Source organism: Eschrichtius robustus, chromosome 8 (assembly GCF_028021215.1).
Source record: "Eschrichtius robustus isolate mEscRob2 chromosome 8, mEscRob2.pri, whole genome shotgun sequence".
Taxonomy (NCBI): Eukaryota; Metazoa; Chordata; class Mammalia; order Artiodactyla; family Eschrichtiidae; genus Eschrichtius; species Eschrichtius robustus.
The window spans coordinates 49597489-49623730 of NC_090831.1; the positions used below are offsets into that span (position 1 = coordinate 49597489).

Below are 26242 nucleotides of genomic sequence, written 5' to 3' on the forward strand. Positions count from 1 at the left end.
TTTTAATGGATGAAATTTACTAAATTGCCATCATTAATGTGAAATACCATTTGCCATTTTATATGCAAATTAGATTTTAATGCCTTTCTCTCACTTAAAAAAAATTAAATTCTAAAATTCAAGCATTTTTTTTCACCTTGGATTCAGTAAAGTCGAGTAAATGAGAAAAGTATAAATATTTTTACAAACAGAAGTGACAGTTATATTTAGAGATATCCAAATTAAGTAGTGTAACTTTAGCTTAAAATAATAGTGGTGAGAGTAATTTTAGGAAAAAAAAAAGCTGAAATTTAGAAACTTAGAGAAAGCCAGGAGTGAAAGTTTGTTAAAGTGAATATTTATTACTAAATATGGAATGTTTTATGAAGTCCTATAAAATATAGCGTAAATAAACAAACATTTCCACTTTTGATTTCTTCATGAAATGAAAAAAGGAGAGAAGATTTTATACCTCAAACTAGTATTGCTACCTCCCTGAGAATAATTTTGATTGGTTTTTCAGGAATCTCAGTATTTCTCAAATGTGCACAGATTGCAAGGGGCTACGTCGATAGAAGACGGACAAGCTAGTTCCTCACCTGTGGTTGAATACCGGAGCCTCGTGGGGCACTCAACTTTGCCGTTAAGTTAACAAGGGGAAGACAGTTCCTTCTCGCACTTGTCAGTGGTTTTCCTCCACTACTGTCACCAACCACTAACTGTTCCACTAGTCTATTAACCATTACTAAGGTAAATGCTAGTCATGCAAAGGGAATAAGAACCAAGAGGAAAGAGACACCTCATAACAAGAGGCAGAACTAACAGTACACTGAAGACCACCTCGGGAGACACGGATTCACACCAAAGCAGCAGCCTGGCTCTCAACGCCGTGGCGTGGTGGAAAGACCTTAGGCTTCTAAGACAAGTGAACTTGGTTTTAAGTTCTAACTGCTACTTACTGGCCTCATGGCCTTATTCTCCTCTTCCTTCCATTTACCCAACATGCTGCTGCTAAAGCAATCATGCTGAACTACCGTTCTGATTATGTTATACACATATTCAGACTCTCCCACTGGCTCCTGCATTGCCTAGAAGATTAAGTTTCAACAGCACAGCAGTCAGTATTCTTCAGGATCTGGTCTAAACCCCATTTCCATCCTTCACTCTCACTCTACCCTGTTGATACCCACACACCCCCACCTCACCTATCTACTTCAGCCAAGTCATTATTTCAAAGTGCTCTAAAATTTCTGACCTTCTTCCCTGTACTCTCTCTGTTCCTACTACCTATCTGTGTGAATCAAAATTCCAACTATGATTCAAAGTCCAATTTTAAATTATATCTCCTCCAGGAAACCCCAACTCCCAGCTTCTGTATACTTTCTTAGCATTTTATTTGGGCCTTTGTTATAGTTCTATTCAAATTGTGCTACCTGTGACAGATGTGTATGTATGTATCTTCTCCATTGCATTAGAAATATTTTAGGGTAGGGACTGTTTTATTCATCTCTGCATACTTCGTATCTCCACGACTGTTTCTAGAACTGAGTTGAATCGTCTCTAAAAATATGCAGTACTCTTCTACCTCAGTTAGAAATGGCAGCACATAGGAATCATGTGCTGATTCTATGTCTTGTTTAGATGATAACCATGATAGCAAATATTTGGATAATACTTACTATGTTTCAGGCACTGGCCTAGGCAACTAATAAGTCAATAAACTGTCTTATAAAAGCTGTGAGATAAATACTATGATTATCTCTCTTTCACAGATGAGAAAACTGAGAAATAGAGTTATGGAATAAGCTGACCAAGATCACTCATCTCCTAAGTGCTGGACCAGATACGGGAGTTCAGGCAATCTGGCTATAAAACGTGTTCTTTGCTATTACATTCTGCTACTTTTCAAAAGGTCTTATAATATCTGCAAATGGAAATAAGTTAAAATAAAACAAAAAATAATTTGTTGGCTCTTTTGGTCAAATTTCAAAAAAAAAATGTAACTGTTGATCCGTTATATCTCATTCTAGAAATGAAATGTTGATCAGAAAGAACGAAGACAAACTTTCAACCAATAAAGAAACACAGATTAAGGTACCATGGCTAATGTTTCTTTATGGTAATACAAATAAACCTGATAAATATGAATAAGGAAATAAATTTTTCTCTTGGAATACGGAAAACAGCACAAAAATGTTTTCAATAATTCTTAGGTGCTATATGAAAAAACTTTACTTTGTGTAATATCTAGAGGGATTTTTAAATTATTACTAGTTTTGGTTTACTAATTAATACTATTATTCACCATTTTGAAATATTATCATACATTATTGAAATATTTTAGAGTCACAGGAAAAGTTTTTTTAAATCCTCTTTTTAAGAATTGTTTGAATTACTCAATAATTGTGTAAATATTACTCTTAAATGCTCCTTAAATGCTAGCAAAATACCAGGATGTTTTGTATTTATTCCTTTGCTTCCCTTTCTTGATCATATTTTTAACATACATATTTAGTTTTTTATGAATTACATGTTTAACGCTAAAAAAAACTTAACTCATTAATTTTGCATGCATATATTTAAATCCCCTTAGATTTAACTCAAATTAAATTTCACCAGACTGAAGTTCAAACAACTATGCATCATGTATAAATAACATTTAATATTGCTGAGTGTACAGCTGCTAACTAGAGAATTTAATAATAACATAATAAACTTTCATTATCTCTTTTGGCCACATCTTGATATTGCGCTAAGTATAAATAAATTGGGGGTGGAGGATATGACAAGAAACATGTACATTCCTTTTCAAATGATCTAGATTGGAAGTTCTTCCTCAATACAAAATGATAATTTTAAAATTAAGTAGTGAGTGAAAGGAAATTTAATGAGGAAGATTTTTGACTTTCCTGGTGGTCCAGCAGTTAAGACTGTGCTTCCAATGCAGGGGGCATGGGTTTGACCCCTGATCGGGGAAGTCCTGCATGCCGTGCAGTGCGGCCAAAAAAAAAAAAAAAAGCCAACTTAAACATGGATAGCTTTGAATTCTTGTGGCTATAGTCCTATCCCATTTTAGAGACCTTGGGGCTTCATCATAAATAAATGCTTTTTTCAAGAGACAGATACAGATGTAGGTTGTACAAGAAAACAGGAAAATCAAGTGAAAAGTGTCCACCAGCATAGGTTTGTCTTTCCCTTTCCAAGTCTTCTGATCTATACTAATGTCCTGCTATTGTCACATTATGATCAGAGTCTCAAGATACTTCAATTTTTTCACCCAAATAATGATTTCCTCTAGCTCAGTCCAAACCTTTCTGTACCAAAAGCCTTTAGAGAAAGGTGAAAAGAAAAAAAAAATGTTTTAAAAAAAATTTCTTAGAAAGTTCCTGATGAAGTCAGAGTTTAATCTAAGTCGCATATTATCTGTGGATTTTAGAGACTTTTTAAGAGAGCAGAAGAAACCTTTCTTTGGCAGGTAGGAGGTTCTCATATGAGGTAAAACAAATGGAATAATAAGGGTAGAATTTTTACACTGAAGAGTATGATTTACCACCAGCGTTGACTTTTCCATTTTTGAGTGAGGGTCAAGGGTTTTTTAGGAATGTGACCTAGATATAAGAGAGCAGAATTTCAGTGTGGAAGTATCATTACATAGTCTGGGAAACGCTATGAATTAATTTATAAAGCAAAGTCAGTATCGAAAAAAACTAATATAGTAAATCTATTAAATGGTAAGTTCTTATCTATCTCAAAATTGCATGGGAAAAATCAGTCCTATGTGTGTATCATGATATAAGTTCTGATTATTACAGTTGATCCTTGAACAATGTGGGTTTGAACTGCGAGGGTCCACTTAACATGCAGATTTTTTTCAGTGAATATGCATTACAGTACTACACCATCTGCTGAGGTTGGTTAAATCTGCGGACATGTAACTGTGGATATGGGGGGCCAACTGTAAAGTTTTACCTGGATTTTCAACTTCTTGGGGGTCAGCACCCCTAACCCCCTGTGTTGTTCAAGGGTCAACTGTATATATAAGACAATTATTTATTTAGCCCTATATGTAGGAATAGTATTTCCTAGGGCTTGCAGGGACATATAATACTCTAGTATATCACAATTTTAAATGTACATTACAATCACCTCGGAGAGTTTTAAAAAGTACTACTTATTCCTCATTTTATTCTGGAGGAAAGGCCAAGGCATAGACATTTACAAGATCCTTAGGTATTATTAACGTTCATCCAAAGTAAAAACTATTACCATACTGTAAACAGGCTCCTTACCCTGTTTGCCAGTGGGGAAGTGGGTAGGTGCTTGGGGAGGGAGAGAGTGGAAGGCAGACAAAATTAGTCTGAAAGTGGTTCTACAATAAGTACAATGGGATTTGCAAGAGGGCAGACACTGAAGAGAACAGATTTATTGGACGATGTCAATATTAGAAACAGACACCTTCATCTTTTTAGTGTCTACATTCCTTGCATGCCTACATCTTCAAAGATGAATGCAACTTAGTACCTACTCTTAAGGATCCAACTGACAAAGTACACTGATAAGTAAACAGCCACTTTTAATACAACATGGGAATCAAAATCAAACCAAGGGATAAGGAAGGGCTGGGAGAACCTTCTCCAATTCTAGTTTAGAGGAGGAAGGAAATAGCTAAAACAACAAAAGCAAAAATTGGGTATGTGTGAAGGCTAGTCCAAAGAAGGAAAATGTAAGGATAAAGAAGCATTAAAGAGCAAATAGAGGTGACGGACATCACCACTTATCAGGAAAATAAAAATCAAAACCACAATGAGCTAGTACCTCACACCGGTTAGAAAGGCTATTATCAAACAAATCAAAAGATAACAAGTGTTGGCAAGGATGCGAAGAAAATGGAACCCTTGAGCACTGTTGGTGGGAATGTAAATTGGTGCAGCTACTACAGAAAACAACATGGAGTTTCCTCAAAAAATTTAAAAATAGAACTACCATACGATCCAGCAATGCTACTTCTGGATATATATATCCATAGGAAATGAAAACAGAATGTCAAAGAGATATTCTGCACACCCATATTCACTGCAGAATTATTCACAGTAGCCAAGATATGCAAACAACCTCTGTCCATCAAGGGATGAATGGATTAAAAAAAATGTGGTATGTACACATACACACACACACACACATACATACAAAAATACACATGGTGAAATATTATGCAGCCATGAGAAAGAAGGATATCCTGCCATTTAGAATGATATGAATAAAACTTGAGGGCATTATGGTAAGTGAAATAAGTCAGACAGAGAAAGACAAATACTGTATGGTACCACTTATATGTGGAATCTAAAAAAGCTGAATCCATTGGAACAAAGAGTAGAATGGTAGTTACCAGAGGTGGGATTGGGGGGAGATGGGTGGGGAATGAGAAGATGTTGACCAAAGGGTAAAAACGTCTAGTTATAAGACACATAAGCTCTGGGGACCTAAAGTGCAGCATGGTGATTATAGTTAATACTGTATAATATCTTGAAAGTTGCTAAGAAAGTAGATCTTAAATGTTCTCACTACAAAAAAGAGATGAGAATCACATGATGTGACAGAGGTGTTAGGTAAAGCGGTGGTGGTGGTCATTTTGCAATACACAAGTGTATCAAATCAACATGTTATACACCTTAAACATACACAGTGTTGTATGTCAATCGTATCTCAATAAAGCTGGGAGAAAAAAGTGCAAAAAGAAGTGCTCCGATTGCCAATGTATTGGTGTGAACAAGTGGAGATTAAACTAAAAACGTAGACAAGAGTAGATCCTGAGGACCTATCACAGCTAAACTGAGAAATTTATGTTTATTTTTACTCAAAATTTTAATAAATGCTTTCTAAGATGAAAATTGTAGAGCAAGAGTTCTTAACTGGGGCCTGAAAAAAGAATTCAGGGAATGTACCAACTTTGATTGGAAAAAAAAATTACATTATTATTTGCACTAACCTCTAACTGAAATTTAGCTTTTCTATCTTATAAATGTAGAAAACTAACCTCAGTAGTATTAATAGTATCTGTGGCTTAATAACCAAGATAAATAACAAATATTTTAATATTAACTTAGAGTTGCTGCAGGTATCTCAAAATATTATTAACACTCACCATCAATTTGAAATTATGGTACTTATGAGAACTATTGCTAAGACTTCTTATTTAATATTAATAAAGAAGCTACATGTTTTCATATTAGAAATTGTTATTTTTATATTATGATAGTTGTATTTCAATGTAGTTATATTTTAATAACCTTTTTTCAATATTTTACTTCGTAATCCTACATATTTATTTAATGCATTTACGGTGCATAGACTTCACCAGACTGCCAAATGGATCCATGACATACAGAAAAGTTGAGAACCCATATACAAGGCCCTACCTATTTGTTGCTGATTTTGTAGAGAGAAAGAAAACAATAATGTAGAACAGACAGAAGATAACCAGTCCTTGAGAAATGTCAATAGACTGGGATGCAGAGCGTGTGCAGATGAAATGGCGTTTCATAAAAGGAGAAAGAGCACGTTCACTAACAAGGAGGGAGGTAGAAGAAGTCAGGCAGAGGAGTACCCCTGGTGATGGGAGAGTGAGGATTAACCGGTCTGATGGCTTCATATGATGCAACATATTACATACAAACCAAAGTGAATAACAGGAGCTTACGGATAGCTTATACATAGCTTATACATGTGTGCCAAGCATGGTTCTTGGTCCTTTGCATATATTAATTCAGTTTCATCCTTGGAGAGGCCTAATACGTCCCCTTTAACAAGTGAGGAAGTAAAAGCATAAAGGGATTAAGGAATTTACCCAATGCTATAAATGCAGAGCCAGGATTTGAACCTAGAAATCTACTTTGTGTTCCTAATTCACTCTTCTATCCCTACAAAGGGAGTAGAGCTACAAGTAACACGACTGACTCTAATAACTAATACTGAATAAAACAAAACAAAAAAGCAACCCCAGGAGACGACAACTTACTATTGTGTATCACTTTTACATAGCTCAAAAGAAGTAACATTAAACAATATACTGTATAGGAAAACACTCGTTATGATAAAATAATTTTTAAAACTTATGAAAAACAAAAAAATAAACAAAATTCAGCATAGCTAATTGCTTCTAGGCAGCAGGAGGCATGAGGAGGCAAAGAGGCAGGAAACAAAAGGTAGCTGCATCTGCAGTGGGAATGGTGATATTGTCATTCTTGAGTTGGGTGGTGAGTTCCTGTGTATTTATTTTATTATTATGCTTTCTAACATATTTACGTTATTTATATCTTTTATGTATCACATATTACATTTTAAAAGATATTAAAAACTAAGAAATAAATGGCAAGTGAGAAAGTGGGGAAAATGGGCTTTGGCTACTCTTCCAAGGTGACTGATCCCAGGGGAAGAAGCAGGGATGTGGTAGCACCAAGTAGATATACGTTTACGGCAGGACTTTTTAAATGAGAGGTCTCTATCCTGCTTATAAAATGATGGGCTAGACACAGTGGTCTGACCTGAGGTAATTCTGCCTCCCAGGGGGTATCTGACAGTGTCTGGAAACTTTTCGATTGTCATGACTCAGGGGGAGCATTCTACTGGAGTGTATTGGATAGAAGCCAGGGATACAGCTAAACGTCCTACAATGGCACAGGACACCCTCTGCTCCAACCTAGACTTATTCCAAATGTCAACAGTATTGAGGTTAAGAAACCCAGAGATAAAGCAGGAGAGATTAAAAATATAATAACAGGTAAATAATTGAAGGAGTAAGATCCAGGAAAGACAGGAGGAGAGCCTGGCCAAGAAGCAGAAACATCACATCTTCAGAGCCTGGACAGCACTGAGGCACCAACTCTCATTCTTAACTCTACTTTTTTTAAACAGACTGTCTATGAAGTAGACCTTGTCTAACTCTGCTGTTGCTGAAAATAAATGCAGAACGTCTATGTGGAGTTTTATTGCTAATCATTCTGTGGAAATAGGCAAGAAAAGTATAAAGTAACAAATACAGGTGGGGTGAAGTCACCTCAGAGCTAATGTAGCTTACGTCTCAGGATTCCTCGCGATTACCCAGCCCTTTTGTGGCCCTGGGAGGGGCGTTAGCAATTTTGAAATTTAAGTTTGAATTATATTTCCTTAAGTGGCCCAGCGAACTGTATATACTTCAGGTCCCACAAAACAAGGATTTACCCTTGAATGCAGCAAAGTTATTCAATTTAATAATTTGTATAGCTGCTTTCCGTGACATCCTTGCTGGATGGAACCCTGAAGCTTCAACGGCCAGATACTATTCTATTTAGCTCCCTAAGATGCAGTTCATAAAAACTCATCACTCTCCAGGTTTCTTATCCTTATATAGTCTTCACAGGTCATTTCCTCCATTAAAGCAGTCTTTCTAGCATTAAAGGCCTTAGGGTACAATTAGGCCAAAACAATAAAGGATAGTAGGTTATTCAATTTACCCTACTCTAAAGCAGAATCACATTAAAGTGGGAAGCTGCTAACTCCTGGCCTTAGTTCCACATAGGAAATGAGGGCTCAGGAAAACTGTTATGAGATTTTGTGTACATAAAAGTCATCTAGAAAGCATGTCATAAATGCAGATTTCAGGGACCCAGTCCATGAGAGTTACAGGATCCAGATCCAAGCACAGCAATTTAAGAACTACTTTCTTAATGCAAAGATTCTTAATCTTCTGGGTGTCGGATCCCTTGAAGGATCTTTCCATATTCACGTACTTATAATTTTAATATGGAGATTTTATTAGTTTTCTATGGCTGCTGTAACAAAATGTTACAGACTGGTTGGCTTAAATAACAGAAATTTCTTTTCTCATAGTTCTGGAGGCTAGAAGTCCAAGTTCAAGGTGTTGGCACGTCTGGTTTCTTCTGAGGCCTCTCCTTGGCCTGCAGATGGCTGCCTTCTCACCGTGTCCTCACATGGCCTTCCCTCTATGGGCACACATCCCTGATGTCTCTTTAATGTATCCAAATTTCCTCTTTTTCATAAGAACACCAGTCAGACTGGATTAGGCCTACCCTAATTGCCTCATTTTAACTTAATCACATCTTTAAAGTCACATTCTCAGGTACTGGGAGTTAGGGCTTCAACATATGAACTGGGGGTTGGGGGAGGAAATCATCCCATAACAGAGACTATTCTATGGCCCCCATTCTAACCACCCCTAGCTTAGCTATTCCTTCAAAGAACTGGAGTGTGCAGATGATCTACCCGAGAGAAAAAGAAGGGGGCCATGTGGTGAACACCACAGTTAAGAGGAAAATGACCATCCATAAAAGGGAGAGGAAAATCCATTGAATTTGTCTGGAGAAAAGAGGTCATTGATGGTCTTAAAGATTTATGTGTGTATACCTGGAAAAGACGAAAACTCGAATTTGAAAAGATATATGCCCCCCAATGTTCACATCAGCACTATTTACAATAGCCAAAACATGGAAACAACCTAAATGTCCATCAACAGATAAATGGATAAAGAAGACGTAGTATATACATACAATGGAATATTACTCATGAAATAATGTCATTTGTAGCAACGTGGATGGACCTAGAGATTATTATACTAAGTGAAGTCAGACAGAGAAAGACAAATAGCATATGATATCGCTTATATGTGGAAACTAAAATATGACACAAATGAACTTATTTACAAAACAGAAATAGACTCACAGACATAGAAAACAAACTTATGGTTACCAGAGGCGAAAGCCAGTCGGGGGAGAGATAAATTAGGAGTTTGGGATTAGCAGATATAAACTACTATATATTAAGTTGATAAACAACAAAGTCCTACTATATAGCAGAGGGAACTATATTCAATATCTTGTAATAACCTATAATGGAAAAGAATCTGAAAAAGAATATATATATGTATATACATATATACATAACTGAATCACTTTGCTGTACATCTGAAACATTGGATATCAACAATACTTCAATAAAAAAATCCCCCAAAATGATGTATGTGTGTGTGTATAATACAAATAATGTATATTTATGTTTTATATATATAAATACATATACAATTTTATAATATATATTATAGATAGACATTGAGAGAGAGAGAGAGCAATCATCTCTTTTGAGAACTGTAGAGAAAATAAGATTAAGGATGATAGAAAAAAAAAGGAAAGAGTTAAACATATTATGTGTCTCCACTTCATCCTGCAACTAAAATAGTAGCCAAAGGACATAAGGCAAAAAGGACAAATAGAACTTGAGTGGAGATGCCAAAGAAATACTAGCAACATTTTGGAAGTTCTACAACATATGGACAAGTGTTGACTGGCTTTCCACACGAGAAAAGCTGAAAACTAAATGCCTGCAAGGTGAAGGGAGCCAATAAACAAGCTGATTCATGAAAACGAACTTGAAAAATTCTCAGGAATTAGAAGTCTAGGACTCCTCTGAAAATGGGAAAAGGGGTGGGTGTGGGTGAAATCAGGAGAAATCGTTCAACGTCTGTATAATAAACAGCAGGCCAGACAATTGAGAACAAAATTCTGCCTTATAGGAGTCCCAGAAAGAGAGTCAGGAGGAAAATGGAAAGAAGGGAAAACATCAAAGACATAATGAACATTTTCCAGAGCTGAAGGCCAAGGCTTTCCCCTGCAGAAGGCCCACTGTGTCTCAACACAGTGAATGAAAAACAGATCAAACCTTAAAGAACATTTGAGAAAATGTTAAAACACAGAAGGGCATGAGGACAGGATTAGGGGAACAGGGTGGCAGGAAACAGCTTATAAATAAAATTTTGAAATTAGAATGGTATCGCACTTCTCTGCAGCTATACTCGAAGTCTGAAAACAATGGAACGCCATCCTCAAAATTCTAGAGCTAATGATTTTCATTCTAGAATTTTACATTCATCTACCAATTCTGTGTGGAGTCTGAATAATACTATATTTAAACATTAAAAAAAACCTCAAAAGTTTACTTTGGATCTTTCTTCAGCAAGCTAATTGAAGGTGTGTTTCAGTAAAATGTCAGACTAAACTACGAAAGAATATCACACGACTGGGAGGTTGAGGGGATGCTCCAGCATGATGGTGAAGTTCAACTCTGGGCTGACAAGAGAATCAGGAAGGACGCATCTCGTTTAAAAACCAAAAACTGATTTGGAAAGCCATATGGTTTACAATATTGAGAGGAGTATAAGAACTCTGGTAGAAAGTTTGGTGAAAAATGAGTAAAAGTAATCTAAGCAAATGAAACAAAGAGAAAATATTTCATCTGGGGTGGCGGGAAGAAGTGTGATCCATTTTCCCAATTATAATAATATAAATAGTTATTACTTAGCTGAAAGTTGTGGTACAGCTCTATTGGGAAGATGACCGGGCAGATGAGTAGGGGTTGCTGGTGAAATAGTGCAGATATTTTAGCTACGGTACTGCAAGAAAAGAAAGCTAAAATCCTCATCTTCCTTTACAGAAAGTCAACAGATACTATCTAAAATTAACGATACCGAGAAAGAACAGTACACAAATGTTATTTAGACATACAGAGGTAAGAACCAGAAGAAATGAGAGTTTTACATGATTTCCTCTAGAGATGAGGAACTGTCAGGGATGAAGGTATGCTGCTTTTTATGATACATTTTTTAAAAATGACTTTAAAAAAATATGGACACTGTACATTTCGACAAACATAAAAATAAATAAGTAAATTATAAAGAAAATGTATTATGTAATACATACATTTATGCCAAAAATATCCTATGGTCTATAAAAATTTCTGCATGTTTTATATAAGGTTGATATATCAATATTTCTGGAAACATATTAGCTCAATTCAACTCTATAAGCACAGAGTTATAAGAACCATTTTTCTTCTTACAGTTAATCTTTCTCAGAAAAGTTGGGTGCTCACCTATTTTAATATACTTTAATCCTTCAGGTTTAAAAAGCATCCACCTGAATTAGTGATCTCACCAACAGAAATATATGAGTTAGCTATACTGAGTTCACACATCGGTATTTCTTCAGGCTGGGATTTCTAGAGTAGTAAGTGCTAAAGGCACTTTAAATCAGCATATTCCAAACCCAGGTGTCAGGACACTGGGTGTGGTGACAAGGGCCATCAGGCAAGAGAAACGTCCAGTGCACCAATCAGAAGTCTTCTGGGGACACAGAGATCTGTGGTGTGCTAAAAAAGTTCATTCTCCATCATTTATAACTTTTTCTCAAAATGATTTTATTTTTAATGAATATTTTATTTATTTCAGTAATATTATCACTCAGAATGTTAAATGGCCAAGACAATGAAAAATCTAATCCAAGTAACACCCACGCAAGAAGATACCTCCCTTACTCCTTTTCTTTCTCTCCTGAAATATAGTTTGCTGTTTCCATACCTCTCTATAGTCACTGCTGATGTGTTCTAAGCTGAGGGAATACACAAGATCCTTGCCTCCCACGAAGAGTCTCTCTTGATATTCATCCAGCAGCATTGTCTGGAGATCAAGAAATCCAAAAGGGCTATGAAAGACTGACGTTCTGTTTAGATCCAAGAGCTCTGAAATGCAAAAGAAAATGTACACTAAACGCAAGAGAAAATACAAACACCTTTATAACACTTTTCTCATGGCTGTATTTTCATATCTATTAATACTGTGCAATTAACATTCATTTTATCATAAATACAAAGTCTTTAAAATTTATTACTCAAAAAGATTAAAAATATATAGTGCATCAACAATACTTAGTTGTGTATTTGAAAGTTGCTAAGATGGTAGATCTTAAAAGTTCGAATCAACAGAAAAATATTCTAACTATGTCAGGTGACGGATATTAACTAAACTTATTGTGGTAATCATTTCTTGATATGTACATATATCAAATCAATATGTCATAACCTTAAACTAAAACAACATTATACATCAACTATAATTCAATAAAACCGGAAAAAAATTTTTAAATATTTGTTCAGTGTGTAAAAAAAATTATAATGGAAATAAGTTGTGATGTGCACAAACTAACATCTTTTATAAGTTTATTAAATGAAAAGCTTCGATTCAACTTAATAGGTAAGGTAAATATCCTATGTTTTTAAATACAGAAAGAATTATTTTTCACAAACTTTAATGTAAAGTGCTACACGGAAAAGTCATTCCATTATGACTTTTATATTTACTTTTCTATGTATAACAAAAATCCCAATTCTACAATAAATATTCCCAAAGCAAGTCCATTTAATTCCAGATGAACAACAACTCAGAAAAAATGTTTCCACTTGAAACTGGTTTTGAAAGTCACGTCCAAAATCAAATTGTCCAAGAATGGAAACTATCAGGGTTGTTAATGTGGTAGTATTCAGTACAGTGGGAGACTGTTAAAACTGATGGGGATCTACTTTCTACCACTGTGATTCGGGCTGGTGTTTATGCATTCACCCCTACTTCAGAAATTACAAATTATTTGTTTTAGTTAACATACATTTAATTTTAGAAAGCCAGAATCTGGCAAACCTCTCATATGTGTGTATTTGTTTGTTGAAGCTATTTAATTGCATATGGCAGTTCACTATTTAAGGTTGGTAAATGATCATGTGAGAGCCTTTGAGGATGAGAGAGAATTAATACGAAACCCTGCATGCTGAAGATTTCTTAAAGAGGCTCCTTGGAAATATTGACAAGGTAGAAGATAACTTCATTTCCCAAAGGTCAGCTCCTAATGCATCTGACAAAGAAGGTGAAATACTGGTAACCAGAACACTCAAACCCAGACGGCAGTATGAAATATGACAAATCCATAGCACTTTGCCCACTCTTACACTGCCTGTTTCTGAGAAAAGAGAAATGGAGTATCTTTTCCCCTCTATTACGAATGTATTAACTTCTATTTCTCTACTCTGAAAAACTGTTGATGTCCAAAGTTTTGTGGAATGGTGCTAACTTTAAACCTTTAGTTAAAACAACCAATTTTGCTAACATCAAATTATTAAATTATTTTAAAGGTAAAACTTGTGATACTGAATCATTTGACCATTCACCTAAATAAAGAACTTAAAGTTTTGAGGGACAGATGGAAATAATAATAATGTGCTTTATTTAGGGAAGATAAAAAAAGGAATTTGAGAGATTAGGGGTTCTTGAATCCTGGAAGACACATTTTTTCCCACTCAGTAATTTTGTCAAGGTAGAATCACATTGTTTTCCTTCTTAACTAGGCATTCACAAACAGAGATGCGTATTTTAGGGATTCAATACCATAACAAAAATATAAATCAGAGCTCTCACTGCCATTACACCTTGTCTTCACATGTAATCACTTATGGTTTTACATCAGGGCTGCTAAGTGGAGTATTTTCCAGAAAAGCCTCCCCAGTTATTCTAGTATGTTGCTAAAATTCCTCAAGCATTATGCATGGTGAAATCATTATCTGAAAAGATTCAACTGTTCAAAGAATGGTTATACACTAGCTAGAATTAGCAGGTCTCTAAACTACAGACTTACCAAACACAGTAGTGTACAAAGCTTAGGAGAATAAGTTGGCTGGAAAACGAGAGAAAGCCATGAAAGGAATCAAACATGAGGGCGCTACCCTAAAGTGCTGCCACAGTGTAGTCAGTGCCAATTTTTAAAAGTATGAATTGGAAAGAAAGGCAGCTCAACCAGTAAAGGAGGCACTCCATAAATGAATTCCATCTAGGGATGGAATGACCTTGCTTTTTCCCAATGAGTCATTAGAACCTCATTACCTCTGTACATACAAAGAGATACAGACATCAAAACTTCTACTTGTTTTTATGACTTGCCAACTTCTGCAATGCATACTATGCTTACTATAATTTTTATAGTCTAAAGGTCATCGTTCCTGTTTCTTTGTCAGTAATAGAGACTAACTACCGGCCCATCAGTCTTATTTTCTTCTAATCAAATTTTATTCTGACCCATCTTCCCATCTCTATGAAGAAGTCTATCCCATGAGACCACAAAGATGAACTCATGTTCTTGTGGAGATGTAGACTGGAAAATGCAAAGGGAAAAATTTCAACAAATGCAAATTTTTTAAATGTTAATTTCTTACAGACTTGACATGTATCCATTTTTTTTCCACCACAGTAAACAACCACAGTGTAACCGTTTGAATTACCACTGTCCTTTCTTTTACTTATGAAGAAACTCAGGTGCCCAGAGAATAAATGACTATCCTACAGCTATATACTATTACAATGAAAATTCACACAAATTACAAAAAAAAACAAAAATGAGAATCAAAGTACAACAGATGTATATGCCATAATGAAAGTCCTGTAGGCTGAGAACCTGAAGAGCCAGGTTCTGGTCTTGGCTTTGCCATTAATTACGTGAGTAACTATGAACAACCACTTAACCTCTTTAGATTGGTTTCCTCATATCTTAATCACCCTTGTACACTCAAAATTATTAATTCTTTGACTAAATTGCATTTCTAAAATAGAGGTGATAAAACATTGTCAAAAAAAATAAACAAACCCAACCACAGATATTCTACAGCCTTTCAAAGTACAGTGCTGAATCTATATTTTTTGGAATCTTAACAAATGGAGGGAGTGATCAATGAACAAGTCTACATATCCCACCACCCTTATTTAAGCTTGCCTAAAAGGAAGCAGTTAAAATATTCATTTATGACTTTTCATATATTTAAATGATTATAGGGTCAGGGAATACTTTTAGGTTATCAGGAATTTTGCAGCTAATTTATTTTGATTCATTCATATCGCCTCAGAGGAAATTGCTGTCAAGATACGTTTGGATACATAAAATTGAATATCATGTACATGCCTTAGGCAGTAAGTTAAGAAATTTCATTTCACTTACGAAGACACTTCCTGGGATAATTCCTAACTTATTTTTAAAAAATATAAGATCCAATAAATAGGCTGCAGTTTTCTTTAAACATGTTCCCAATATGAGAGCTGTGCATTGAATGTTTCTGCAACTCTCCACTTTGACCATCACCATCCAACAGAATAATGCCAACGACTGATTCCTAAGGAGTTCAGACTTTTCAGTGGAAATTTCAGAATCAAGGTACTAACCACTGTCTATGATTCTCCAACATCCTCGACTTTAAGTCAGGAAAGGTTAAAAGTACCCGTTATGTGTAAATATTTGTGTTTTAGACATATATCTGGAATAACAGACACAGAGGCATTCTAAAATAGCAACATTTTTTAAAGGTTGTGCATAGTTATGCTTTAATACTAACTCTAATTTTCTACTTTTATTTATTTATTTAACTTGCATCTTTCCAAAAAGGATCTGAGATGACTCATACAAATATATTCAGTTGAACAAACAAATATATTGCTAGGGGTGCTAAAATGAAAGGAAATAAAAAACAAAGAAAATAAGATGGGAACGCTGGAATAAATGCTATTAAGTGAAGGTTATTCTCTAATATCCTATACACTGTTAAAGTGAGTATCAAAATTGACCCCAGGCTTCTTAAAATTCAAATTAAAAGTCCCTATAATACAAGAGAAAAACTAAATGAATTGCTTAACAGTACTGCTTGATGTGATGATCAGTTTTAGGTCTCAACTTGACTAGATCAGGGTTGCCCAGATATTTGGCTAAACATCTCATTTAATCATGGGCACTTCCACGAGGTAGGACCTACAACTACCTCCGTTTTCTAATTGCAAAAAGAGAGTTTTTAAGAGATTCAGTGCACAGCTAAGGTTATTTGGTCATTGTTGGTGCCAAAATTTGAATAAGAGGTTGACTAGAGAGCTTTGCTATTAATGATCCATGTGAGATGGGGTGTTTATCACCACTGTATACTCACAGAGCTTAGTCACCCCCAATTCTGGTCCCCAGAGACAAAGAGCATCAAGATTGTTTGACTTGTTAAAAGCTTGTTCCTTATAAACAGTGACTCCATAGCCTTATATAGAAAACTCCCTATAGAAGCAACTAAGAAAAGTCTAGTCTATTAAGGGATTATAATGTTTCTGAACTTGAATACATTTTTGCAGAGCTTGATATTAATAATAAAGTAAAACGGAAGGTTTTCCCAATATTCAACAGCTGGGATTGATATAATTCAAAACAATTCAACAGCAAGAACATCAAGAGGAAAATTTAGGTTAATATCAATTTTAATTTTAATTACCTTTCATATGTATTTAAAAAGCTGTCTCAAATAACTACGGACGTGTTCATGTTGCTTTATTAATTGGTGACATTTTCAGTTTTATACATCTTACTTTAAGAAAACTGAAATATTTGTAGGTAACTTGTGATAGCGTTTCAAAATGAATTGAAAAATTTTTTGGTATAAACTTAGGCAAACAAAACAAAACAAAAACCTCAAGCAGGAAGCTTCCCTCCTTCTTTAAGAATATTTCCTCTTTTTAGTTTTAGAGCCAGCATTTTAAGTCATAATACTGGTCTTCGCACCAAATTATAGTCGGCGGACTCGGCGTATTTACCAAGCAATGGCTGACTTATTTATCCCTATGCACTGCTGCAGGCTGCTTAGATGAAAGAATCAGAAAACATACAGGAAGAGGGGGACAAAGAAACTCTAATCTCAGGTAATCTCCAGAAAACACAGTGCAAATAATGGACAGTGCTGACTCGGGTAAACGGAGGAAGCTCATCTTGAGTTCTTCCTACTCTAAAAATAACACGAATTACTTGGGGGAGGCAGTGGACAAAGAAACAAGACTAAACTGGGATGCACCAACTCAGGGTTCATCCGGAAATTTTCTCAAGAGGGAACTAATTATTATTGCTAAGCTGCCTGCTAATTATCAGCTGTCAATGAAGGCATACTCAGAGGATTTAGTCATTTCCTCTCATGGTCTTTCTTTTAAAACTGCAAGGGAAATAGTTTTAAAACTCACTGACATCAATATATTACAGAGACAGTTCTCCTCACTTTGTCAAAATATATTTAAATTCCACACATCCATGTACAAGGTGGGGGAGGACAGAGTACATATTTTTAAGTTCTCAAACAAAAAATAGATCTCCTAGGGATGGGTGTTTCCTTTTTTGAATGCATACTTCTACCAGTCACCTGCAAAGTAGTGACTTCCTGAGACCCAGGACTTTAAACTTTTTATTATTTTCCAAATCAATTCTTTTACTCAATGTCTTAAAGTTAATTCAACAATAAAATATTGAATCACACACAAAGTCAGCATTATTAAAGAAAATGAAATGTAGAAATAAAGGTTAGAAATTTCTTCAACTTCTTAACAATTCCAAAGGAAAAGGTTTCTTACTGCATGCTTTGATGATTTTGACAGACCTGATCAATACTCACTAATGGCTTGTAGTAACGTTGAAACAGAGTGGTAAAGAAATAAGCAATTAACTTTTTTTAAAGTGTAAACAGGGCTTCCTAATTGGTCTTTCCAGCAATGGACTGTGGCCAGCCTTTCAGGCACCTTCTGAACTTTTAGATTTCTATCTTTCTTATAAGTCAAAGGTCCACAACAGGCATTGTGGTGTTCCAACTTTTAATCATAAACTGCTTCCAACAAAAGCAGAAAAAGTTCAAAAGTACACATGAATAGCCTAGGCATTAAACAGCCTTTTATTTCCTCGGTCAAGAAAAATAATAGTGTCAGAATTTTAATATTCCTTATGTTCCTATCTTATATAAATTATCATTATTCAGTATTATACGCGATGTTCTGCCTTACAGGTCAATGAACTCGTGCACGCACACAAGGGCACCATGGGACAAAGGGTACACAGAATCACCGTCCATGCATGTACTCTATGTGTGTGAGTGCACATACTTAAATCATTGAACTGAACAAAATCATAGAATATAAAGTGCTACTCCATAAAAGTCAATGATTTAACAATTTTTGATTGCCTCCTAAATGTTTAATTACATTTTATTCCAGTGGAGACCAAAGGAGCAAGTCCTAAGTGAACAGCTTCCGAAGCTGAGCCTGCAGGCCAGAGGAACCCTGACCTGGGACCACCCTGTGTCCTTCATTCAACATTGCTTTGGGGCCTTGTAAACTAGGACATGTTATTCTAAATATAATGGAAAGGCCCTCAAAGGTTTTAAGAGCAAGTACATGACTGGATTTATTTTAAAAATACCAATTGGTTTTGATGGGCATAATTGCCAGCAGGGGGCAAAAGTTAAATAAAAGGGATGGAGAAAAAAAAAAAAAAAATATATATATATATATATATTATAAGCAGGTGAGGAGAATGATAGTAGTAAAGCATGGTGCACTGTGAAGGCAGAGACCTGAAAGATTAAGTGGAAGAAAGCTAGGTATCAAATTTTACACAATACGGTAAAAGTCTTTTTTAAATTTTAAGCTGTTTAGGATTGGGATAACAGATTGTAATTCATTTTGATGAAACATTCAATGCATACTGAGATGCTCTGCATTAGGTACTAGATCTGGGGTTTCAGAGGGATACTAAAAATCAATGTAATTATGTAAAAATAACACAGATCAGATTTTTGCATTCTTCATTTTATTTCTGTAAATAAATTTTAGAGGTAAGTTTTTTCAGGCTTACATACTGGATAGAATCAGGCAGGTTTACTTTTTTTTTTTTTAAGAATATATTTTTTACGGTTCAGAACCAGAAAGAATATAAAGATTTACAATGATAGATTCCCTTCCATCTGGCCTCACTCTCCCTGTACAGTTCTCACTCCCCCTGTACAGTTCTCACTCCTTCACCCCGAAGGGTCAAACCCTGTCTACTTTCTTGGGTATTCCTCCAGAGTTTCTTACACCTACACAACAAATAAGGTAAATATATAGGTGTTTAATACTTTCCTAACTTTTTGTATATAAAAAGAATCATAATATAAGCTCTGTTGTTTACTTTGCTTTTCTTCACTTTATATACTTTAAAAGTCTTTCTGTACCAAAACTCAGAGAGGATACAGTTGCATAATATCCCACTTTATGAATCAGCTATTGGCAGGCACTGCATTCTTATAAATTTTTGCTATTAAAAACAGCACCACACATGATATCACTTATCTGTGGAATCTAAAAAAAATGATATAAATGAACTTCTTTACAAAACAGAAAGACTCACAGACATAGAAAACAAATTTATGTTACCAAAGGGGAAAGGGGGTGGAGGAGGGATAAATTAGGAACTTGGGATTAGCAGATACAAGCTACTATATACAAAACATAAACAACAAGGACCTACTGTATAGCACAGGGAACTATATGCAATATCTTGTAATAACCTATAATAGAAAAGAATATGAAAAAGAATATATATATAAATGTACAACTGAATCGCTTTGCTGTACACCTGAAACTAATGCAACATTGTAAATTAACTACACTTCAATTTTAAAAAATGGTTTAAAAAACAGTGCTAACAATGTGTATACATGAATATATGCCAATTCATATACGTGAAAATATATTTGTAATATACATTCCACTTTTTAGAGTGGAGTTACTGGGCCTAAAGATACATGAGTTCATAAATTTTTACAGATACTGCCAATGTGCCTCCATAGGAATTATATCAGTTTAATATTCTACTACTATATGTGAGAGTGACTGTTGCGCATCACCTAAGAGAACAGTATGTTATTAAAATTTAGGATTTTTGCAGATCTGATTGTGGAAATACAAATTAATTTTCTTATTATGGATGAAGTTAAGCATCCTTTCCTATATCTCAGAGTACCTTATTGTCACTTTTTGTCATTTTTCTCTTTATGTCCATTGCCTGTTTTTCCACAGGATTAAAGGTGCTTTGTCAACATCTGAATTTAAGAAATGTTTAAACTGTTAAGTTTTATGTTTTGTGACATCATGGTTGAGAGATGAAGGAGGCGAGGTTCTTAAATGTAGAAATTTGTGCTTCAACCATGTTAGAAACATATTTTTAATGTGTTATAGTTTTGCTTTAGTAAGTAGAGTTAATTCTTGATTATCCAGGGTAATTAACCAGTTTGTCATTAACAGTTCACCAAAAAAATGTTATAAATCAAGGAACATGCTCGGTCTCCCGGAGGCTGAACTGGGTGTCAACAAACTCCCAGGCACAGCTGTTCAGCTGGGGAGCCCTACGTGGGTCAGGAAAGGTGGAGCCTTGGCCACAGTGGAGGTGCCACCGTTGGGGCGGTGACAGTGGTTTTACAGCCAGAGGCCTTTATGAGATGTTTCCTCCTCCCTAAGGAGACCATGGTTGATCCAGACTTTTTCCTCATCCATCTTCCCTGCCTTCAGGGCCATGTTTTCCAACTGGCCTCTTCAGACTCCAATCCCCTTCAGACTTCCTCTGGATTTTTCCTATACCTCCATTTTTGAAGATCCCCATTGAATCCATTTTTACTCATTTGGTTTTGCTTTAACAGTTATTTCCAGTCACTCATGATTCCCAAATCCACAACCCTTTCTCATACACAGATTAACTAGGAGTTATATTAAGAGGCATAATATTTTCTTAATAATTTACTCACTACTATAAAATATCAGAAATGTTGTGCTTAACATGCAGTTTCCCAAGGCCACTACTGTGGAGGTCAATTTTTACTTATAGTCAGGCTTTTATTGAACACTAGCCAATGAGAAAGTTTCTTTCACATGGAGGGGAAAAATGACTCACTCAAAACTGACCTTTCAACCCTACTCTTCTTAACTTGACTCTGTGTTGATTTCCGGACACTTGTTTATGAGAATTCCAAAATTCTAAGTAACAAGTAATCTACAAGATGTTTTAAATGTTCAGTCAGAGCAGAAGTTAACAAAGCCAAGAATATGTGTGAAATACCGTAATGATTTCTATACTGTTAGTCATTTAAAACTTATCGAGAGGAGGGGTGTGAAAGGAAACACGTTCCTAGAAGTCCAACGAAGTGCTCTAAGCATTATCATAGTGTGCTATAGGTTTGATCATCATCTGAACTTCTTCCTTTCAAAATATTTTCATACAATCTATGAAATTATCTGTGATAATAAAGCTTTGATTTCATTTAGTTATTTGTTACTTATTTCTTAATGTGAGACGTATAAATAGCATTCATTTTACAGTAATATCTTAAAAGCCACTTTTTCTGGATTATATCATTTCACTATGGATTGGCTCTCATTTAATATTTAAAACTTGAATAATAAAACACAACTGTTCTATATATTTACACTGTATTCTGTCTTAGAATTGGATTTAAAATAAGCGAGCAACAGTACTTCATAATGCATTTCCTCTAACACACACTGAACAATCCTGACTCCCGTCACTCAAACTACACCCCACAAAAAACTGCTTTTTGTAAGATACTTTTGATTTTTGAACAAAGTTGGCTAAGGTATACACAACCCCTCCAGGTAATTAGCATAATTAGCTATTAAATTATAAATATATTTCAATATTATCTTGACCCAGAAGTGCTCTATGCTAATAAAACGAATACATTTTATACAGGCTATATGTTTAATTGAAGTTAGGTCATGCTAAGAAGGTGACTAGGTCTATCAGCCACTTTTTCATTTTGTAGTTGATCATTTTAAATGTTAGACTAATATAACTTGCTAATACATAGCATAAATTTTATGGGCTTTTCCCCCCAGTTTTATTGAGATATAAGTGAAATGTAACATTGGGTTAGTTCAAGGTATGCAACATAACGATCTGATATATGTATATAGTGAAATGATTATCACAATAAGTTTAGTTAATATCCATCATTTCACATAGTTATAATTTTTTTTCTTATGATGAGAATTTTTAAGATCTACTCTCTTATCAACTTGCAAATATACTGATACAATACGGTACTGTTAACTATAGACACCAGGCTCTACGTTACACCTCCGTGACTTATTTATAACTGGAAGTTTGTACCTTTTGAACACATTCACCCATTTCCCCCACACGTAAATTTTTATGTTTTCGTTGAAATTCTGTACCTTTCTATAACAACTTTATTGATCATTGGTCTATAATGTTTTCTCTAATAAATACTCCATCACATAACAACAAACAAGCAAATTAACTAAAACTGGAATCGAATTTTTACTTCATCATACACTGGTTCAAATATTTGATAACTGAAATTCTTCAAAGTAATATGATACTCAATTTCTTGCCTCCTATATTGACCCCCAAATCCATATTTATTTAGCCAAATGCCTACTTGCCATCTTCTCCTGGACTCTAACAAACTAGTTTTTCCAATTGAGCAAATGAAGAATAACTCTTGATTTCTACCTACAAACCAACTCCTCTCTCAGGCTTCCACTCTCAGTAAATGGTTCTTTGGTTCTCGCCAAAAATCTAGGATTTGTCCTGATTCTCCTTTCCCTGAATGCCATACTATCGGTCCTCAACATCTCACTACAACTACTCAACTGGACCAGTGAAACGGCTTCCAATTTTCCTGCTTCTACTCTCCCCAACTCTCCGTTCCATCCAATTGGTTTAAAAAGAGTAGCCTTTAAAAATATTAACTGGGGGGGGGGGGGCAGGGGAAGGACCTTCAAGATGGCAGAGGAGTAAGACGTGGAGATCACTTTCCTCCCCACAAATACATCAAAAATACATCTATATGTGGAACAACTCCTACAGAACACCTACTGAATGCTGGCAGAAGACCCCACACTTCCCAAAAGGCAAGAAACTCCCCACATACCTGGGTAGGGCAAAAGAAAAATGAAAAACCAGAGACAAAAGAATACAGACAGGACCTGCACCTCTGGGAGGGAACTGTGAAGGAACAAAAGTTTCCACACACTAGGGAGTCCCTTCACTGGCGGAGACGGGGGGTCGAGGGGAAGCTTCAGAGCCACAGAGGAGGGTGCAGCAACAGGGGTGCAGAGGGCAAAGCGGAGAAATTCCCGCACAGAGGACCGGTGCCGACCAGCACTCACAAGCCTGAGAGGCTTGTCTGCTCACCCACCAGGGTGGGTGGGGGCTAGGAGCTGAGGCTCGGGCTTCTGAGGTCAGATCCCAGGGAGAGGACAGGGGTTGGCTGCATGAAGACCGCCTGAGAGGGTTAGTGCACCACAGCTAGCCAGGAGGGAGTCCGGAAAAAAGTCAGGACCTGTCAAAGAGGCAAGAGACCATTGTTTCGGGGTGTGTGAGGAGAAGGGATTCCTTCCCTGTGTGCCTACAGAAGGCAGAGCACAACCTAAGTGAGCTCCAGAGACAGGCGTGAGCCACTGCTATCAGCTCAGACCCCAGAGACGGACATTAAACACTAATGCTGCTGCTGCAGCCACCAAGAATCCTGTGTGCAAGCGCAGGTCACTATCCACACCCCCCACCCTGGATAGCCTGTGCAGCCCGCCACTGCCAGGGTCCCGCGATCCAGGGACAACTTCCCCGGGAGAACACATGGCGTGCCTCAGGCTGTTGCAACATTACATTGGCCTCTGCCACTGCAGGCTTGCCCCGCATTCCAACTGTGAACTACTGTACCCCTCCCTCCCCCCAAGCCTGAGTGAGCAAGAGCACCCTAATCAGCTGCTGCTTTAACCCCCTCTTATCTGGGTGGGGAACAGATTCCTGAGGGTGACCTACGTGCAGAGGCGGGGCCAAAACCAAACCTGAACCCCAGGACCTGTGTAAACAAAGAAGAGAATGGGAAATTTCTCCATGCACCCTCAGGAGCAGCGGACTAAATCCCCACAGTCAACGTGATGTACCCTGCATCTGTGGAATACATGAACAGACAATGAATCGTCCCAAAACTGAGGTGGTGGACTTTAGGGGCAACTGTAGGCTGGGGGTTTGCTGTCTACGACTGATTTGTTTCTCATTTTTATGTTTATCTTAGTTTACTTTTTAGTGCTTGTTATCCTTGCTGGATTTGTTTATTGGCTGGGTGGCTCTCTTTTTTTTTTTATTTTAGTAATTTAAAAAATACTTTTAATTTTTACTTTTTTTTTTTTTTCTTTCCCTTTTTCTCCCTTTTCTTCTGAGCCGTGTGGCTGACAGGGTCTTGGTGCTCTGGCATGGTGTCAGGCCTGAGCCTCTGAGGTGGGAGAGCCGAGTTCAGGACACTGGACCACCAGAGACCTCCTGGCCCCACGTAATATCAATCGGCGAGAGCTCTCACAGAGATCTCCGCCTCAACACTAAGACCCAGCTCCACCCAATGGCTAGCAAGCTCCAGTGATGGACGCCCCATGCCAAACAACTAGCAAGACAGGAACACAACTCCACCCATTAGCAGAGAGGTTGCCTAAAATCATAATAAGGTCACAGACACCACGAAGCACACCACCAGATGTGGTCCTGACCCCCAGAAAGACAAGATCCAGCCTCATCCACCAGAACACAGGCACCAGTCCCCTCCATCAGGAAGCCTACACAAGCCACTGAACCAACCTCACCCACTGGGGGAAGACACCAAAAACAACGGGAACTACGAACCTACAGGCTGCGAAAAGGAAACCCCAAACACAGTAAGTTAAACAAAATGTGAAGACAGAGAAATATGCAGCAGATGAAGGAGCAAGGTAAAAACCCACCAGACCAAACAAATGAAGAGGAAATAGGTAGTCTACCTGAAAAAGAATTCAGAGTAATGACAGCAAAGATGATCCAAAATCTTGGAAAAAGAATGGAGAAAATACAAGAAACGTTTAACAAGGACCTAGGAGAACTAAAAAGCAAACAAACAATGATGAACAACACAATAAATGAAACCAAATATTCTCCAGAAGGAATTAATAGCAGAATAACTGAGGCAGAAGAACAGATAAGTGACCTGGAAGATAAAATAGTGGAAATAACTACCACAGAGCAAAATAAAAAGAATGAAAAGAGTTGAGGACACTCTCAGAGACCTCTGGGACAACATTAAATAGACCAGCATTTGAATTATAGGGGTCCCAGAAGAAGAGGAGAAAAAGAAAGGGTTTGAGAAAATATTTGAAGAGATTATAGTTGAAAACTTCCCTAACATGGGAAAGGAAATCAAGTCCAGGAAGCACAGAGAGTCCCATACAGGATAAATCCAAGGAGAAACACGTCAAGACACATACTAATCAAACTACCAAAAATTAAATACAAAGAAAAAATATTAAAAGCAGCAAGGGAAAAGCAACAAATAACATACAAGGGAATCCCCATAAGGTTAACAGCTGATCTGTCAGCAAAAACTCTGAAAGCCAGAAGGGAGTGGCAGGACATATTTAAAATGATGAAAGGGAAAAACCTACAACCAAGATTACCCTACCCAGCAAGGATCTCATTCAGATTCGACGAAGAAATTAAAACCTTTACAGACAAGCAAAAGTTAAGAGAAT

At 36.4% G+C, this 26242-nt stretch overlaps 1 protein-coding gene across 3 annotated transcripts in view; it reads right to left on the minus strand.

The window, feature by feature from the left end:
• The window catches only part of SEMA3E (semaphorin 3E), a 260934-nt gene that overhangs the window by 97305 nt on the left and 137387 nt on the right, over positions 1-26242 (minus strand). For all 3 annotated transcript variants that reach the window (XM_068550460.1, XM_068550461.1, XM_068550462.1), the window contains one exon: positions 12380-12540. In XM_068550460.1, the coding sequence (XP_068406561.1) occupies positions 12380-12540 (161 nt within the window). The remainder of the gene's footprint in view (positions 1-12379; positions 12541-26242) is intronic.